General features: G+C 43.9%; 1 protein-coding gene across 5 annotated transcripts in view; it reads left to right on the forward strand.

The window, feature by feature from the left end:
- The window catches only part of VIT (vitrin), a 2,362,557-nt gene that overhangs the window by 1,209,625 nt on the left and 1,137,190 nt on the right, over positions 1 to 15,742 (forward strand). For all 5 annotated transcript variants that reach the window (XM_069607358.1, XM_069607362.1, XM_069607360.1 and 2 more), the window contains one exon: positions 11,448 to 11,581. In XM_069607358.1, the coding sequence (XP_069463459.1) occupies positions 11,448 to 11,581 (134 nt within the window). The remainder of the gene's footprint in view (positions 1 to 11,447; positions 11,582 to 15,742) is intronic.

The raw sequence follows: 15,742 nt of genomic DNA on the forward strand, positions 1-15,742 counted from the left end.
GAGTTGTGGTTGCGCAGCTTACCATAAATGGCAATTTCTTTGTCCCCTTAATAAAGTTTTTTCACTTAATATATATTTATATGTGTATGTGTGTGTTTACATGCCTTCATCGTCCAGTACCCTCTTATATAGTGGGTAAAATCCACTTGCATCAACCCGTCAGTCACCGTAGGTTAACAGACCTATTTCCTCCAGCCATCACCAAAGCCAAAGGTTCAAGAGTTTTGCATTTTTATCCACTCCTGATCAATAAAGGTCACTACCTTCCTCTCTTTTAGAGAACAGGCACAATCATTTTTAGCTCTTTCTTCTCTCTAGATACTCAATGACATTTAATTTTCTATGCTGGGCATTATAAACAATACAAATCAAAGCAAATATTAATGAGGAGGAGGGGAGGCTGACCATGAAGGGCCACCTTACCTCTGACTTAAAGTCCCAGAATGCTTGACTAGCAATTGTACTGGCATGTGGTCTGGAGGGACCAGAAAATACCAATTTTTGGAATGTTAGAACTAAACTGGCAGGGATGAGGAAACCAGCTAGGCAGAAGCCACCACCTTACCTGAATGAAGAAAGACAGGGAGCTTTGCACAGGTTCATTGCTCTAGTGCAGACATTGCAATGCAGATAGGAGAAGAGAGAGACCACATAACTTTGTGGGTCTTCTGAGAGGACAGAAGGTACATTCACGATGGCTCTGCCCGCTGCAGACAGTTTTAAAACCTCACAGACCCACATGAACTTTAATTGAACCAATCAGGTAATAGAGCCATGCCCAGTTTTAAATAATACATTGCCAATGAGTGAAGTTATAGGATATAACAGGATTAACTAATCCCCAGTAAAGAGGCAAAACCAAATTGGGAACAACATATCAGAAAAGCTTTTGAAAACCCACCTCCGTCTAGGATATTTAAAATAGGACAGCGAAACCCAGCATATGAGACAACCTGGGAGGCAGCAGACTTAGTGATCTATGCTCACTTGTTGATACCGGGTGTGTCTTTGAAAGAGAAGAGTGCTGAATACTTCACCACTACTATCATGAAAAAGGGGTGGAAAATGCAGGCAGAGAATCCTAAAAGCCTTGAAGCCATGAAAGAAGAAACTATGCAAGCTTATTTGGGCATACCTCTTAATCCTTGGGTGAAATCTAGGCTAAAGCATATAGGGCTTCCGCCTGCAACCCCTAGGGAGCTGTAAGCTTAGGAGTCTGGATGGTGGCAAGAGGGTGTTACAATATCAACTGTCTAAACAGGACTCTGATAATGAGTGAGAATTAGCTGTTCAACCAGAATTGTGAATTCTGATAGAAAGTGAGGTCCAGGAAGGGCCAGTTGTGAGTCCTGAGAGAAACTGAGGTCCAGCAGGGACCAATTGTGAATCCTTAAGATAAATTAATGACTACTGAGGGCCTGTTGCCAGCCCTAATGAAACCCACATAGCAGAGCCTCATACAATAAACTATTGACCCGGTCATCTGGGAGAGGTCTTCTATAAACAAGAAGACAGAAAGCTATGGCTATGATCTATATCCTCTAAAAGCAGGTGACAAAGTTAAAACCTTTTTGGAGTATATCCCTTGAGGGGCCGATAATGGACATCTGCCTGGGGCACAGGTTTCCCCAGGGTCTAATGGGGTTTAGAACCAGAATCCTTTCTAAGTTCTTACAGACAGCCAACAAATGGTCTTGGGTGGGGCCGGCACTTAAAACCTTTGATCTACTTCGACAAGGCCTGGGACATCCCTAGAAATATTGGAGTCCCTATGATATTGTGGAATGTCTGTAGATTGATCAATTTGCGCACATTGTGCCTGAACATTGGGTCACTTCAAGGGCCTAAAATTGTATTTCTGTAGGAAACTATGTCTATTGCACATTTTGATTTGGATGGTTACCAGAAATGTACTAGACCTGTCGTTTTCTCCGGTTCGGGACATCCAAGGAGAGGCCTTGCAGTAGTGGTTGTCCTCAACCTTAAACTGTTGTCTCATTTTTTTTTTTAATCAGAGTGGCTTCTTGCTGTTAAAATGATTGACACTGTATCTGGGGGGTGTACATTGTGGTGCATTTTTACTGGAATCCTACCAGGCAGACTCTCGAGGATATAATATGCCTAAGGCAACTACTCGAGGATTGGTATGCCAAGAAGAACGGGGCCAATGCTATTTTAGCTGGAGATTTCAATACTAACTGTGCCGAGGGTTCGTTGTTGAACTACTCTAATACCGGTGCACACCTCCAGGCCTTGAATGTGAAGAGATGGCTTGGATGGGATTCGTTTTTGAGCGAGTAGGGTATGTTTCAAATAGAGGATCTGTCAACTAGAGAACTTGCGTATACATGGCATAGGTGGAATTCTCGATCGAGGATCGATTATGTCTATGTTACCTCCAGTCTGAGAGCTAGATGTGGTTATTTGTCCCGTGTGAATCCTGGGGTAGGTAATCATCTATTATTGACCTTTTTATTGGACACTCCTTTCTCTCTACATGATGTTAGATTGGAACTGGCCCTTCTTCAGCCAGTAACTGGCAGACAAGCTGTTATATGGAATTTCAAGACAGTATCCAGCTTTACTCAATGTATTGCCAAGAGGTTTGCTGAAATTAGTAGGGGGGGGGTTCTGTCTTTGGTGTCTCCAGATGACCGGGTCAACTTTGTCCACTGTATTGCTAGTGAAGGTCTTGATGAACTGGTTCATAATAAGAGGATTCAGGCCTCTAAGAAAGCCAAAGGGAAAGCTATCCGTGGGCTCAAGAGTAAGACATTAACTGCTGTGGAGTATCAATTAGCCAATAAGAAATGTGCCCAGACTTGAAAATCTGGTCCAACCCCTGTCTACCTAGTCTTACGAATAAGATAACTGGTCTACGCTGGATAGCTTATGTGTGGGCAAGGAGGCACACTTCTGGGCAAATCTCAACTCTGCTTGTGGAAAGCGAACTCTGGCTACAGATTCTGTCATTTCCGATGCCACCTGGGTGACATTTTATGAGGCTAATTATTTACTTCCGGAGGATATGGTCTACTGTAAAGATCCTAATCTAGGATCAGTGGAGCGTGGGGAGTGTCATTGGGAATTGTCTGATATCGCCTGGACCATTTAAAGTCTTAAACCATCTAGGGCCCCCGGCCAGGATGGCATTCCACCTTTTGTTCAGAATAACTCTCCTTCTCTGTGGGCCACTCTTTTAAAGCCCCTCTTCAATTAAATATTTCCATATCACCTTATCCCACCTTCATGGGTCCAGTCGATCATCATATCAATCTATAAGAAGGGAGATCCTGCTGACCCTGGCAATTATAGACCAAGTGCCCTCATTGATGTCACCTGCAAGGTCTTTTCTATTCTACTTGAAGAAGCGAGCACAGTGCCCACTCTGGACATTGACAAAAGTGGATCATGCATGCAGAGTCTGGAGGCAAGGCAAGGAGGCAGAGACAGGTACGTGGGCTGATTTTTAAACATCATCTTTATTCAGACATCAGAAGTAATAGCATCAAGCTCCCAGAATCACTGGGCTTACATACGTTTTTGCAGCTGGCACAACGTGTCATTTTATTATGCAATACATTTTGATTGGGTCTGACAATTAAAGACAAGCCCTCATTTATTCCAGGGTTGATTGGCTTGACTGTCAATCATCAAGTCCCCATAACAAGTCTTAGCATGCCTCACTTGACTGGCATATAAGCTAATTAAATGTGTGTGAGATCCTACTAACCTTCATTATAAATTCTTTGATGTCTTAGAAAGGAGCAGTCTTGGCAGCCCTTTGGAGTTATTTTGGCAGGCTATACCATGCTTTCCTGCCAAAAAAGTCTAAATATAACCATCAGCTGCAGTGAACTGTCTATGAACTCAACACATGTGTTGCTAGTTTAACAGCTGTTCTGTCTAATTGCTACTTTCCTAGAACTTAACTGACCTCCCCGGTCCATCAATGTCAGAATTGCTGCCAAGAAGTTCTAAAAATATGCCCCAGCTGCAGTGGATTTTTTAATGAACTGCTATTAGAGAATTATTTAATTAGTTCAGCATGACTATGTGAAATTCCACCATCTAATTTTCGGCAGCCATTTTAAATCTAACCCTGGCTGAATATTTGGTGCCGCTACAAATGGGGATTTGGGGACATAACTTGGTTTTGGTTCAGTTTTCAGACTGGACCTAATGATCAGCCTGACAAGTTATCTGCATTCAGTTGGAGGGAGGGGGGTCTGTAACACCTCATCTACAGTCCCCCCTCTGGATTTTATTTAGATACCTATTTAATACAAGCCACTACACCCAATGTCCACCCTCTCCCATATTGAGTGTACCTACACATCTCTGTCCCAAACACCCCCCTCAATGTGGTGATTTTATCTATATGTGGGAGGTATCATGAAACATTTCTACAGAGTCAGTAATAACATATTGCATTCTTCTAGTCTGAGCATGCATGTATCCCTAAGGAATACCCTTGTTCGTGTTTATCTGAATCCCACCTATATTACCTCATTCATTTTAAACTAACTATATACCTCAGTAATTACAGCCACTATGAGAATTGAGAGAAAATCATTCCTTGAGGGAACCATTTTCATAAATGTTTTGCATGTGGATTTTACTGCACACTTTTTCCTTACTCCCATTCCATAACATTTCCTTGTTCCCATTATCTTCCCCATGCACATTTTTAGTGCTATTTCTTCTCTTCTCCATTCATCTTTCATCGACACATCTTCCACCCCATTCATCTTGGTTTGGTATTCATGGACCGTCTTTGTCCGGTTGAATTTGTCCTTTTTTGGGCTGCCTTGCAGCATGTTCCTGTGCCCTTTAATTCTGAGGCCAGTTAGACCATTGTCCTTTACTTCACAGAGTACTTGGAGTCTTAGTTCATTTTTTCACAGTTAGAAAGTCACCAGGAGGGGGCATTTAGCCAGGAAACACAAGGATGTGGGAGTCTTTGGTAAGGGAAATTCTCAAACACAGAGAATTAATTACGACTGGGCATCTGGCTGGGCCCCTCTGCCTTTTCTCTCTGCTCATAGGTTCAGATGCTGCCAAGTCTCTGAGTATATAGGTCTCTCCCGTCCACCTGTAATATAAAACGGAATTAGTTCCCTTTGAAAAATAAACACGTCACTTATCATCTGTACTTCCTCCTCAACCCCAACCCTTAAAAAGCTACTTGTGTGTTTCTTTCAAACATTCCTGCCTCCTAAACAATCTACATGATGTTTTTCTTCATTTCTAATATACCAAAATGACTGCTCCTCTCCTTTTTGTTGCTTATCTTAAAATGCATGCTGCTTGATGTCGGGACTTGGCTCATAATCTTGATTTATATAATAAATACTTTCGCCTGTCTGACTTTGCCGTTATTGTCTCATGGGCTTTATTTTTTTCAAAAACTGCATGTCCTTTCAAAGGACACATTTTCCCCTAAGGTCGACATTCTCAGACCAAGGAGTCAAAAAATAACAAACGACAAACAAACAACATGACAGATAAAAAAATAAACATTCAAAAAGAGATGTCTTCTTCTTGTGTTGCTCACCTTCTGTCTTCTTGGTGCATCCATAGCTGGAGAAGACAATACTGGCGTGAGTTCTTGCTTTCTGTAGAAAACAGAAATAGAGGCAAAGTAATTTGGGGACTGGCAAGGGGATCAGGTTTCTCCCTAACATAGATCCTTGCTCCCTTCTGTTTATAAAAAGAGGTTTACTAAGATCATCTCTTGCTACTTCCTGCCCATTTAACTATAGGCTTGCTTTTTCCTAGATCGTTGGTGCACATTGCAAAATTATGAACTAGCGTAGCACTCACACCTGTACTTGGCTTCTTCTTGCTTAGCTGAACGTTCTTCTCTGTTCTTTCAAAGTCTTTCTTCTGTTCGGGTGGGACCGCGGTCATCTTCTCTTTACTGTGCTTCCATTCTGTTTGAGACATAATAAACATATTTTGCCACACGTCGCTCATTGCTTACTGCCCACCCTTCACTAATCTAACCTACCCCTGTTATTTACGAGTTTTGACGGAAGAAATACATAGTCTGCCTATTCTAAACATTTCCTTATATATTTACCAAATGTACCCAATTGGCATTTCGCCAGTTGTCAGGATTTAAAGAGGTTACTCCACCTTTTATTTGAAGTCTTCTGTGTCCTTTGTCATTTAGAAATGCCCATACTTTCATCTATATGCTATTCTATACTCACACCTGTTTGCACCTATCTTGGGAAAATGCTACATATTTGAAAAGACCGTATCCCTTACTACCTTTTTTCTGTACTCACCCGGGTCCTCTCCTAATAATGATCAGCAGTGTGTCCACACACTGCGATGTGAACCAATATTCACCTCTTTCTTCTCTACCTGTATACTAAATACTTACTTTTGTAATGTCTCTTCCCTTGCTAAGGCCATGTAGACATTCGTCCTATGCACAAGAAAGAACAATACGTTACATCTGCAAAACATATATCCGCATCATCACATACATTAAATAAATAATGTTTTGATTACTTACTCTTATATGTTCTTTCAATCAATTCAATAAAAATTCTCTTAAATAATCAGAGCGATCTTGGCCCATCATACTCCTTTGGTCCTTTATTAATCAGATTGTCTTTTTTATTAAAATACACTACATACTCTTACGTCCCGTCCCTTTTCCTCCATACTGTATGGGCGTCCCTTGCGAGGAACGGGAGACGGAACCATTTTCACCAGAACAAAACTTTGTCCCCTTTAAATTTAGTGGTGTGCAGGGGCGCGGCACTGGGAGCATGCGCTCGCCTGACTCTGCCCACTGGCGCCACTCCTCAGTCCCCTTTTCCGCGCCAACGGGAACAGGCCGAATTCACCAGTACTCCTGGGTTTGGCTTCAGCCATGTAATACTGCACGCTCTTCCCCAGATATTCTCCTATCTTTGTCTTATTCTTTTCAATTAGTTACTTGGTCCTCTGACGCCATGCTCCTCCCCGGTGCATGTCGACTTCAGCGGGCTTCAGGAGGTGTTCAGCCTGTGAGGGGCTCTTCCCTACATCTGAACCCCATGCCCTTTGCCTCCGCTGCCTTGCCCCGACCACGGCTGGGAAGGTTGTTCCACGTGCGATGTACTGACTCCATGGGCACTGAAGAATAGGCTAGCTAGGTGGAGGGAGCTCTTCCAGAAGTCACCTTTGGAGGACCTAAAGAACAAGGTCGAGGGAAAGACCTCTATTCATCATCGCACCCCCGTAAATGCGACTCCTTCCCAAGGAAGCACCCGACCGGAAGGAACCTCTTGGCTTCTAACACCAGCACATGTACCGAGGCTAGTCCAGCTACCGGCCTCACGGCGCTGCTCCATTCAGGCCCTTCTCTAAGGGTACGCCTTATGCGTGAGGGTTCTCTGTCTTCCTGCATCCGGACTTGGGTGGGTTAGAAGCAGGGCTGTACTGTTACCCCGGACCTTTTCAATTTATTTGTGAGGGATGTGGAATATCTGTGGAAGGGTGAGATAATGTCATCAGCTAGATTAGGCATCTCAGACTTGATTGGTTAGCCTCTGGTGGTGATTTTATCCTCTTCGACCGAACACCTAGGGGACTTAAAAATAAATTAAACCTATTTGTTCCAATAACTGTACCCCTAATGGGGGTAAATCTAAAATTGTATCTTCTCCAAGGGTCGGAAGATAATCAAACACTGTTATTGGAATCTTGGCAGGGAGAGACTGGAACATGTGGATGGCCTTACATATTTTGGTTACAATCTGAGCTATTGGTCCTCTGGTGTTATCTGGAGAGAAGGCCTACAGAGCAGGCTTGCCCCACTGACCACCCAAATGAAAAGTCTGTACAGAAAGGTGTGCACATTTTCTGTTTTGCCAATTTGACGTTTCTGTCTGGCTAAAGTTGAACCTGTGTTACTGTATGGATTAGATTTTTGCCAACTAGACATGGGTGATTATCTTAACGCTGTGCAAGGTAAATTGTGGAAACAGGTTTTGGGTCTTTCAACTGCTATTCCTAATGGCATTATTAGGTATGAACTTTGCCTCACCTCGCTTAAGGCCCGCTCTACTTGGCGTATGCTAAGGTATTCTAAGATCCTTTGTCCACCAATTAACAGCCTCGATATGGATCTCTCCAGTATTACTAAAGAAGCCACAATCACCTGCGTTAACCTCTTTATTAAAAGAATCCAGGATATTCTGATTCATATTGGTGGAATGGAAGAGGAACTAGTTCATCGACCTGGTTATGTAAAGGCCAAATTGTTCAAACTAGACTGGGTGGAAACAGTTGATGCTATCCATCTGCATACTACATATTCTGACTGTGCTAAATTTGTATACAAAATCGAATGTATCCCCCTGTACCTGCAGAGATTGCCCTGTGACAGAGTTCGAAAGGTCTATCTACGTGAAGAGTAGAAATAGGCGGATTGAGAAAGAGAAATAGGCTGTTTTAGTAGTCAAGCCTAGAGAGAACCAGAGCTCTGGATACATTGATCTTCTGGGGGAAGGTGAAAAAAGGTAGAGCACCTCTAAGGATGTGCAGCTGGAAGTGGGCCTTCTTGGCAAGATCTGTTATGTGAGGAGAGAAGCAGAGAGTGGAGTCAAAGATGACCCCAAGATTTTTGCCTCCAAGGATGTTGAGGGTAGAGGATCCAGGGAGGGCAGCCTGAGTGTGAGAGCGAAAAGGCAGAGCAGGGGTCCCAATAAACAGAATCTCAGTCTTACTGGTGTTGAGGCAGAAATTGTTGGAGCCAGACCATTCCTGAATCACGTATTGACAATCAGGAATGAGCGAGAAAGGATGGGAGGCTAAGGGTGTCCAGTTAAAGGTTCGAACACCAAAGGTTCGAATGCAATAGGGCCGAGTAAAAAGGCCTGAAAACAAAAGGTTCGAATTTTTTAAAAAAATTATATATATATTTTTGTTGTTTCCGTATAGGTAAAAAAAGTGTTTTTTACCGCAAAAACAGAGGTTCGGGGGGACCCCTCCTAAAAAAAAAAAAATGGAACCTTTTGTTTTCGGTCCTATTGACTCGAACCTATTGTATTTTGAACCTTTTGATTCAAACCTTTAACCTATAACCGAGGCTAAGGGAAGCCTGAAAGAGAGTTGTATAACACTGGAAGTTAGAAGAGAAAGTGGAAATCAGGTGGGCCAAAAGGGTCAAGTAGACATTGAAGATCCAGGGTGAGAGGATAGAGCCCTGGGGGACACCACATGTGGAGAGAGAAAGGTGGTGAAGTGAATGGACCCAAGTTGGACCTAGGAGGGTTGGTCCAAGAGGAAGGAGGTCAGCCAAGCCAGAGCCTGATCCATGATGCCCAGGTTCTCATGGAGTCGATTAATCAGGATGTCATGATTGACTGTATCAAAGGATTTGTATCAAAAGATTTGGTGTGGAGGGTTAGATGGGAGATGGCCAGCTTTTCCGGGTGTTTGCCCAGGAAAGGAGTGATGGAGATTGGGTGATAATTTGCCCGACAAGAAGGATAGGCAGAAGGCTTTTTTAGAAGGGGGTGCACAAGGGAGTATTTGAGGAGAGAGGGGAAAGAATCAGTGGTGAAAGAGTGATTACAAAAATTAGCGAAGGTTGGAGCAAGGCAGGCAATGTGGTCCTTGATCATTCTGGAAGAGCAGGGCCGTACCTGTTTGCAAGACACTTTCATAGATCAGACTTGTCTAGAAACATCATCAGGTGCTGTCGGATAGAGGGAGGAAAGTAGCAGGGGAGGCGGAGAGGCGGCCAAAGGGGGCCTGATAGAGTTAGAGTTAGAGGGAGAGAGAGAAGGAGTTTGGCCATGCTATTAGAGGCCGCAGAGACGCAGGCTTGAATATAGACACTCTTCTTGGAGAAGATGGAGAGTCTGCATTGCCTTTGGAGCAATCGACAGGCCAGTTTGTAAGAGGATGAGCCCTATGCCCTCTATTTCCACTCAGCTACTCTGCACTTGCGTTTCAAGGCGGCCAGGTCAGAATCATACCAAGAGGTGCACTTGGAGGTAGGCTTTAAATGGATTCTCATAGCATGGGCACAGATGTCAAGAGTGTTGGAGACTGAAAGATGTAGGTTGGAGAGGGCTGTGTCAGTGTGGGAGTCAGCCACAGGAGTAGGTGAAGCAGAGAATCTTGAGGCAAAAGCAGCCACTGATGCTCGCTTAATGGGCCGACTGACCAAGAAGGAAGGTGGCAGTGCCGTGGTGGGTTTTTCCTCAGGGACAAGAAGCTTCAACTGGGAGGAGAGCAGAAAGTCGTCAGTCCAAGAGAGAGGAGTAGGGAGAGGGTTAGTGAGGGGGCTGTCTAAGGAGATGAGAACATCCAAGGTGTGTTCATCAGAGTGTGTCGGATAAGAGGGTAGAATGGAAAGAGAGAGAGAGTCGCAAAGGTTACAGAAGTGCTCAGAGGATGGGTCAGAGGCATCCAGGAGGATGTTGAGATCTCTGAGGAGAAGTTGAGAGAAGGAGACGAGAAGAGAAGAGCTGAGATCTGCCAATTCTGAGCGGAAGATTGCAACCTGGCCTGGTGGCCTGTAGATGGTGCCCACAGTTAGAGAGAGGCCAGGAGAGGTAGAGAGCCTGCAGACCAGGCATTTAAAGGAGGAATAGGCCTGCGTGGGAACGACAGATGCAGGAACCCATTCATTAAAGATCAGAGCCACTCCACCTCTGGGCCGATTGGTTCTGGGCTCGGATAGGATCTTGTAGCCCGCAGGCAGGAGAGTGTCAAAATGCGTGACAGAGCTAGCTGGATAGATGGAACATGTGTGCCTATAGAAAAGTGAACAATGTTGGTTATGCTAATGCTGTCGCTGTGTGCAATTTTAAAAGAAAAAGAATACTTCAGTATGGGCATCATCACAAGTTGGGCGGTGTAGTACAAAATGGGACAGTAATAGAATTACTGCCGCATTGCCGCAGCGCCCAACTGTCAGTTGGGCGGAAGGTAGGAGACTTCACCTCCAGCTATGAGCTGGAGGTAAATTTGCTGGCTTTCTGGCCATTTTTTGGCACAATTACTGTGGCACAATTACCAATGAACTCAAGATAAATGGCGACTTACACCGCCACCACCACTTGTGATCCAGCCATAATACCGCCGAACCAAGTGGCGGTAACGGTAATTGCACGCAGTATTCTGGTGGATTTATCACCCAAGTTGTGATGAGGCCCAATATCTTCGCAATCTTCCAGTTATGTCTTTGTTCAAAGGTCATTTCTCAAAAATGCCACCAATCTTTATATTAGCCCACTCCATGTTTAAACCTTGAATCATTTTAAATAATTTTTGTGTATATTATGAAGCAAAGCTTGTATGATCCTTTTAGTAAAAAATATAGTTTAAAATTACAAAAATAATATTTTCTTGCATTTGAAGAATGAATACCATGTTAATTGTCATGCTCATAGTAACAGTGGATGTGTGTGTTTTTTATTCTCCTAAAGTGGTACAATTGATAACGCTGGAGGAAAAATTCTTGTCAGAAAAATTGCAGGACAATCTGGATATAAAGGAAGCTACTCGAACGGAATTCGATCCCTGTCTCTGCCACGCTGGAGAGAATCCTTTATTATTGCAGGTAGTGTATAGTAGAACATGCTCCACCTGGCCTCTGCATAATGCTTTCTATCTCTCTGTTCATCCCTTCATCTAAAACCCTTATACATACGATATTCAATAGGATCATCCACTATCTTCAATAATCTTGCCAACCCACCAATTCAGGATTTTGCTGACACGACTCAATAGAAATGGCCCTTAATATGTTTCTTAATTCTGTAGCTCGCCATAGTCAAATCTCCTCCATTCTCTTTCTCCTTGACCTATTTGCAGTGTCTGACACAGCTGATCTATACTCTCTCTTCTCTTTTGTCTCTAACCTACCACGAAAGGACACTGCAATGTCCTGCAAAGCTTTATACCTCTCTGACAGATCCTTGGCCGTTTTTTGGAACACACTTTGTTCGGATACCACCAACTACCTGTCAGAGTTGTCATGGCTCCGCCCTTGACCCAATCCTCTTGGCCCTCTATACTTCTGCCTTAGGCAAACCCATGCCGTCTATTATGTCTTTGTCAATGATACCCAAATAGTCTTCTTCTACTTGGTCTTCACCTTCAAACTGTCTAAACAAACAAAATCAATGAAGGCCTCTCAGCCATCTACCATTAGTCCTCTAAAACGGAGGTTATTGCCTTCTGCATTTAATACCCCTTCCTTTCCCCCTTCCCCACAGCCCTTTCCCCGGACCTTTTATCCCCAGCCCCTAAAGCCCATATCCTTGGAATTTTTTTCACTGCACGATTCCTCACTCATCACTAAATAATCTATACCAAATGTACACTTATAACAGTCACCTTTACTACTACTCCAGAGTAGTACTGGGCCTCCACCTGTACTATTTTTGACCCCTTGACAGAATCCCCATCTTTGCAACTTGCAATCTCCCTACCTTTCCCGGCTCTTTCCCCACCTCTCCGAACCGTTGTTGGCTCACAATGTGCAACCACTCCCTCTTCAAATTCCTACTTCTAATCTTCAGAGGAATTTACAGACTATGCCCTCCCAATCTATCGCCTCTTCCTGCTACTCATCTACCTCACACTCTCAATACTGTTAACCTTGTCATTCACTGGGCTACCAATCAATTCCGCTCCTTCACACTACTTGCCTACATTACTGGAACTCTCTTCCCTTGGCACCCAGGCTTCCTGATTCTACACTGAAATGTAATCTCATCCTCCTAGAAAATGCCCCTCCCCCCCCACCTTATCAGGCATATCCACCGCCCACAACTATCCCACTACTATTCTCTTTTAACTATATCACGGTAATACATCCACCCCATTTTACCGGCTGCACTCTGTTCTAAGACACGTTCATGGTCTATGTCTTACCTTTCCCCATCAGCTACTGGCTAACCACTGTTTATTTGTATCGCTTTCTATGGAACTTAGTTTTGTGACTGCCTAGTTTATTGTTTTCCACTTATATAAGTGTTTCTGTGAAAAGCACAATGTTCCTTTCAGTAATCAAATATAAACACAAACACGTTCTGCACATCATGATGTATCGGTAAAATAAAAGACTGGAAGGTCCTTTAAAAAAGGGGCTGAAATGGTTGTAATTTTTTTAGCACTGCTGTTCAATCTTTCCATAAACAATATAGAAACTAACATCAGCAAAAGAAAGCAAAATATTGCTTTCCCCCTACCTAATACTGCCATACTTTTAGCCACAATCAAGCCCATTGTTATAATTCATGTGACACCAGACAAAAAAGCAAAACTGTGGGCCTCATTACGGCCTGTGCGGAAGCGGTTAACGGGTGCTGCTAATTGGTGAGGACCCGTTAACACCATTCCGCACAGTTACGAGGTTCCCTCGTGGGACCCGATGTGGACGTCTGGTTTTACCAGACGTCCTTACCGGATCCCGCGAGGGGACCAGGGAGCTAACAACGGGCCGGCCGTAATCGGCCCGTTGTTAGCTCCCTCCCCCATTCCCATTGAGCCCTATGGGGGCTCAAATGAGAATGGGGAAGGTCCGGGCCCAGGTTCCTTGAAGGAGAAATTACCGGGCCCTCCAAACTTGGAATGGCCCGGTAATTCCCCATTCAGTGAACCCGGACCCGGTTTTGGTGGCAGCCATGCCGCCAATAACGGCAAGGCTACCGCCAAAGCCGTAATGAGGCCCTGTGTCTTTTGATGGCTATAACTGCATAGCATTGAGGCACATACAATCCCACTGTTATCCCTCAATAACACATGAATGAACATTCTTCATTGATTGTGTCTAAACCTGGACTCAATTATTTGGCGATATTCCGAAACATCGAAATGCTGGCTTTTACAGTTGAATCAAGCATTCCCTATAATACGTGGGCATGAGTGGTTACTTTTCAAGATCAGTCATTTTAGGCAGCAATAGGACGTTGCTAGTGGAGTTGACTGCCACATCCAAATGACATTTGATCACATAAATGCAAATTACATTTCTCGTCAGACTGAGGAGAAGAACATCCCAGAATTATTTGGAATGTCTTTCTCAAAGTGTGCTATGTTTTTGGGACAAGAGAAAATATTAATTGCAACAAAAAGTCTAAGAATTCTGTGGCGGAAGAAGGTGTTATTCAGTGGCTTTCCATTCTTGTGACTATGGAGAAGTGAACATTTTGAGTGCTAAGATATGATAAGCACATACAAATATCAGGTTCAGAGAGAGGCATGTGGCTAGAAGACATGTTACAGCATCCACAGCAGTTGAAGTGTGCATTGGGGATCCAAGAATTGTAGAGTGATGAATTGAAGTCATTGAGTCTCCTCTGACCCTCATCCCAGCCAGTTCTCTCGACACTGCTGCCTATAAGGGCAAAGAAAGTACAGTCAAACTCGGTCACAAACAACCACTTAATCGGCCAAGCAACCTTGGGGATAAGCAGTGCCCACTGGCTTCAGGCCCACACATGACCGCTGGAGCATTTTCCAGACTGCCACTCCACTCTCCAAGCCAGTGCATCTCACTGCTGCTGCCCTGAAGGGCAAAGAAAGCATCAACTCCTCCCTACTGTCCAGAGACAAAATTGCGCCATGATGCCTTTGGCGATAGGGCGCATTATAAATACCTGATTGATTGATTGAAAATACACATGACCACTAGGCCCTCATGAGTGCTTGACCTAGACCTGCATCTTGGGAACAGACAGCGCCCCTATTGGCTAAAGGACCACATGTGGCAAGTACTTTCTGTGCTTCTCATATCCTTTCAAAGGATGTCTCTGCTAAGGGCAGGAACAGTTAGTCCTGTTTGCCACTAGAGGCTTCCTTGATGTAAGAACACACCACCTCGGTTACCATGCCGCCAGCCACATCTGTCACAAATATAGTCACCATACCCACAATTATGCATTCCACCATTCCTAAACCCTTCACTAACACATGTATTTTCCTAAACTGCCCGCTGCATCCGCACATGCTCACAACATCCATGACTTTGTCACCGGCACCGCCCCAGGCATCCTCTTCCTGACTAACATGGCTCAAACCTCATCATCAATCTGTATCACAGATTTACCTTCCCATTACTACAACAGCTGCTAATATAAAATCCATACACAGGCATTGGGGTAGCCATCATACACAAATACAACCTCTGCTTTGTCCATCCATCCACTCACCTATACTCATCCTTTAAAGCTATCTATTTCTATGCACCGTTCCTCCCAACTCCCCTTAATCCCCAGTTTCCTCCACTTCAACTACCAACCAGCAAGCCATAACCCCTCCTTTCTTTTGGCAGATTTCAGTCTCACAAACCCAACCTCATGTTAGAATGGATTTCTAAACTCTAGTCTGGTAGATAGATTTTAGGAGGCCACCCTTTTTAGATGAAAAGGGGACACTTCTGGGAAGATAGCCAGACCAATTCACGCTAGCTTCGAGAGCAGTCATGGCTAAATCTCAGGAGGAGTAAGAGTGATCAGGGGTCACCAATGAGCAAACACAGTGAAACACCAAGAATTACAATTAGACAGTAGTATACAAAAATGTACTATTTATTATAGGCCCAATAACAGCACAAATGATTAAAGAACTGTACTAGCAAAATACCAACAGCTTCAGAGTTGGCAAGCCTATCTTTCCAGGTCCATCCCTAAGATGAATGGAGCCTTGTGCTCAATGTTCAATACACACATAAAGCACACTGTCATGCGTAAAGTTCACACGTTTTTCTTAGGGA

Source organism: Ambystoma mexicanum, chromosome 4q (genome assembly GCF_040938575.1).
Source record: "Ambystoma mexicanum isolate Mex_15411 chromosome 4q, UKY_AmexF1_1, whole genome shotgun sequence".
NCBI lineage: Eukaryota > Metazoa > Chordata > Amphibia > Caudata > Ambystomatidae > Ambystoma > Ambystoma mexicanum.